Source organism: Mirounga angustirostris, unplaced genomic scaffold (assembly GCF_029215605.1).
Source record: "Mirounga angustirostris isolate CCGP_5_RB_7025 unplaced genomic scaffold, mMirAng1.0.hap1 SCAF_9, whole genome shotgun sequence".
Classification (NCBI taxonomy): domain Eukaryota; kingdom Metazoa; phylum Chordata; class Mammalia; order Carnivora; family Phocidae; genus Mirounga; species Mirounga angustirostris.
Window position 1 is genome coordinate 83,741,569 of NW_026991717.1, and position 3,842 is coordinate 83,745,410.

Below are 3,842 nucleotides of genomic sequence, written 5' to 3' on the forward strand. Positions count from 1 at the left end.
GTTTAAAAATGTTTTCTTTGAATTCCAATGATCTTTCTTGTCCCCCTTCCAAAGTTCACAAAAATAACAAAATGAGGGCTGATCCACCATAGTAAATGTTTCGGGCCAGGGAGTGTGAAGTGTGGTCTTAAGTACCCCCTTTTGATTTTTTTCTTTTTTTCTTTTTTTTTAGAAAAATAAAACTCTCTTTTTGTACAAATATACAAGTCCATGTTCTTTTAGATACTTTTCGAAGCTCATAACGTCAGGCGCTGGCCTCCAAGCACACAGTCATCATAGGGCAGCTAAAAACAAGAGAAAGAAAAGGCACGTTAAACTTCCAGAGCTTTGCCAAAGGTGCTGGGATAATGGTGAGGGCTGTTCCTGGAAATAACTCAAGTATTCTTGCATTCCATTCTCCATAACCCAAATATAAATTAACTTCAGGGGCTGAGGGAGTTTTTCTTTAGTTCTCTCCTTTAAAAAGGGCAAAAAATGAAGACACACTTTTGGGGTACTACTGGTCACACACACTAAAGTGTGAGAATTTCATTACGTTGAGCCCTTTGGATAAAGAGTCACTCTAGGGGCCTGGGAGGGTATTGCTTTGTGCAGAGTGACGAAGCTGAGACTTACCTCGTCCTCTGTGAACTCTGACTCCGTGTCGTAGCTCTCCTCATCCTCGCTCTCTGGCAGCATCTGAAGGTTTTCGAGGGTCAGCTGGCCCAGCTGCTGCTGTATCCGCGTGCTTGGGCGGCCCCAGGTGAGCTGGTATGGGGAGTAGCCCTGGTAGGTCACTCTGTTGACATCAGCCCCACACTTCAACAAGAGTGACACGAGATCAGAATTCTGCAGGTCCACTGCAAGATGGAGGGCGGTTCGACCATTACAGGGCTCCTGAAACCAAAAGGAATTTGAGATGTTTATGGCTGAGTTTGGAATTTCTGCTTGTAACAAGAGCACGTGAAGTCTTATTGAGGAGGGCCTTGCAGCCCTGATGCATTCCATCTGGAGACATGAAGCACTCACCTGAGCATTGACATCAGCACCCAAAGACACCAAAAGCTCCACGATGCCCAAATAGCCATGGATAGAGGCTAAGTGTAAACACGTGTGACCTACAAGAACAATGAAGAAAGTATAACCACTTGTTTCAACCCTCAGATCTCAAGCAGAACTTTCCACCTATTCTTTAGGGAACAAATGCTTCTGAATTTGGAGAACGCACAATCTGGGCTCTGAATGAACTTTATTAAGGCATCAAATAGGCCTTTTGCATGTATATTTTCTCATTCTTTCAAGTGTTGAGAGTTTCCGCCCTTGCCCAGACTCCTAAAGTTGGCCCACCTCTCCCTTCTCCATGTCACCTGCCTTCTGATGGGCAGGGTAGGGCAGGCAGACCTACCATTGTAGTTGGTGGCCTGGAGGATGGAGTAGAGGTGCTGGGTCCTGCAGGTCTGAGTCAGGACTCCCACACTAGCCAGGCAACCCTGCTCACAGGCAAGGTGTAGGGGGGTATTTCCTCGAAAGTCTCGGAGCTCAGGATCACAGCCAGCTTCCAGAAGTGCCTCAGCAATTTCTGGTTGGTTGGTGATCACAGCCAAGTGGAGTGGAGTCTGCAAACAGAAGAGGGAACAGAAAGAGGGTAAGCCATGGCCCAAACTCAGAGTCCGTCTCCCCCTGAACCCCAGAGATCTCCTGGTCGTGGGTGCTGCTCCTCCCAGACAGGTATAAGGGGCAAGACAAATCCCGGAGGCCCCAGGTGGGCTTTCAGAAAGGCCTCACCAAATCAATGGAATTTTCTTTCCTCTCTAGGACTTTGGCTGATTCCAATGTAAAAGGTCAGGGTAAATAACGACCAGTGATTATTAATTTACAAAGGATTGGGAGCAACTGTGCTAGATGCAACTTCATCACTGGGTCAGAGGCACGGGGCTGGGCATGCCGGCGCACCTGCTGCAGGTTGTTCTGGAAGTTGAGGAAGGCCAGGTCGCCCTTCACTTGGCGGATCACTTCCATGGTCAGTGCCTTCTCTTCATGGATGATGGCCAAGTGCAGGAACCTAAGGGGAAGAGAGGGAAAAACCCCGAGGGCTGGTGAGTGCATTGCGTGGGGCCCAGGGCGGCGCGGGCTGCGGGGGATTGCGCAAGGCCGGGGTTTCTGGAGGCCGAGGCCGCGGTGTTTTCCGCGAGGTTATTATGAGCTGAGTGTTCCTGGCAGGCGCCCAGGGACTTTCCGCCCCCGCCCCCCCCCCCCCCCCTTCTCGGCGGGCGCCGGTCAGACCGCCCCGCCCTCCCGCCGGGCCGGAACGCCCTGTACTTCCCCTCCCCGCCGCGCGGCGCCCGCCAGCGGGGCAGAAACTCCCGCTCCCCCCGCCCCCCTTTGCAAAGCCGGGACTTCGCGTCCCCGCCGCCGCCCCGCCCCCGCCGAGGGGACCGGGACCCGGCCTGCCGAGGGGGGGGAGGCGTGCGCGGCTGCAAGGCGGAGCTGCTGCACCGCCGCCCCGGGGTCCGACCCGCATTCCCCCGCCCCTACGCGCGGCCCTCCGCTTTGCACGGTCTCCTGGGAGGGAGGGGGGCGGCGGTGCATAAACCCCGGATTGCGGCCGCCTCGCGGGCCTCGCGCTGCAGGCCCGGCGTCCCCACCCAGCCCCGGCCACCCGGCCCCGCGACACTTACGAGTCTCCGTCCTCGGTGAGCTGCTGCTTCCAGGGCTCGGCGCCGCGCGGCGCCTCCTGCGGCTCGAGGCGGATCTCCCGCAGCTCCTTCACCAACTGCTCGTAGTCCTCGTCCTTCATGGAGTCCAGGCCGCTGTCGTGGCGGTCGTCCAGCAGCCGCTCCTTCTTGAGCGCGTCCCGGGGACCGTCCATGGCCCAGTCCTGGCCGTGCTCGGCGGGCTGAAACATGGCGCGCTGAAAGCTCTGGCGCTGCGGCCCAGGTGCGCTCGGCCGCGGGCTGCGCGCTCGCTGCCTCGCAGTGTCACGGAGGGGAGGACCGCTGCCTGCGACTCTTGTGGGCTCGCCAGCGCCGCCGCGGCGCCCTATAAACGCTGGCAGGGGATTTCTCCGGGGCGGGGTCAGGCGCGGGGAATTTCCAAGCCAGTCAGACCAGAAAAGAGAACTGGCCTCGTCCTCTGCTCGGGAGGGAGGGGGGAGGGGGGAGGGGGGTGGGGGGGGGGTGGGGGGGAGAAGCCTAAACCCTGAGCCGGGTTCATCAGAGAAACTCCCTGCGATGAGCCACTGGGGTCATGTACAGGGAACTTTTTGATGAACGCTGAGTGGCTGGAAAGTCCTCCCGACTAAGGTCCCCTCCCCCGGTACTTCCCTGCAGCTTGCACTCAGTAATCCCGTCCCTCTGCAAGAAGCCTTCTTTCCCTGGGGTTTCCCACGATCGATTCGATTTGGGGTCGTCGACTGTTGAGATCCCAATGAACGCAGACCTGCTGGGCAGTTCCTCCTTGGGGTTTGCCGACCGGCCGGTCCTTTCCGATTCTTGATCTTTTGAAAACGGGAGTGGAAATGATGGCTGGACGTCGGGATTTGATTGCCCAAACTTCTCGCTGCGGGGAAGGACGCACTGCGGGTTAGAAGATCGCAGGCAGCCTCTGCCTTCCTGCCAATACCAGGCTCTCTGCAGCGCAGGGACATGTAGCCAGCCCCTCCACCCCCCCACCCCCCGGGAGAAGTTGTGAATGCTTTGGCATTAAGAGCCTAAGGCTTGGAGAACCCTCAAATCATTTCCTCGGGATAAACAGCCCTGGTGACTGGAGGAGGGGCAAACACTCTGCCCTGTATTCAGGGAAAATGCTGAACATGACCATTTTTTTTCCCCCAAGTAAAGCAAGGTGTTGATCTTTGTAGTAGA

General features: G+C 56.7%; 1 protein-coding gene across 1 annotated transcript; it reads right to left on the reverse strand.

Moving 5' to 3' along the window:
- Positions 1-201: 201 nt before the first annotated feature.
- On the reverse strand, positions 202-3,046 carry NFKBIA (NFKB inhibitor alpha). The gene is made up of 6 exons (XM_045900716.3): positions 2,658-3,046; positions 1,933-2,041; positions 1,385-1,595; positions 1,009-1,097; positions 616-876; positions 202-284 (listed from the first exon to the last, which is right to left on the reverse strand). The coding sequence occupies exons 1-6, from the start codon at positions 2,882-2,884 to the stop codon at positions 237-239; spliced, it is 945 nt and encodes a 314-aa protein (XP_045756672.1). The 5' UTR covers positions 2,885-3,046; the 3' UTR covers positions 202-236.
- Between the last annotated feature and the right edge of the window lie 796 nt (positions 3,047-3,842).

Coding starts and splice junctions, on each gene's coding strand:
- NFKBIA (XM_045900716.3), bottom strand. CDS start 2,884: ATGTTTCAGCCCGCCGAGCACGGCCAGGACTGGGCCATGGACGGTCCC. Junction 1,596..1,932: donor TCCAGAACAACCTGCAGCAG/GTGCGCCGGCAT, acceptor TTCTGTTTGCAG/ACTCCACTCCACTTGGCTGT. Junction 877..1,008: donor GTGCTGATGTCAATGCTCAG/GTGAGTGCTTCA, acceptor TTTTGGTTTCAG/GAGCCCTGTAATGGTCGAAC.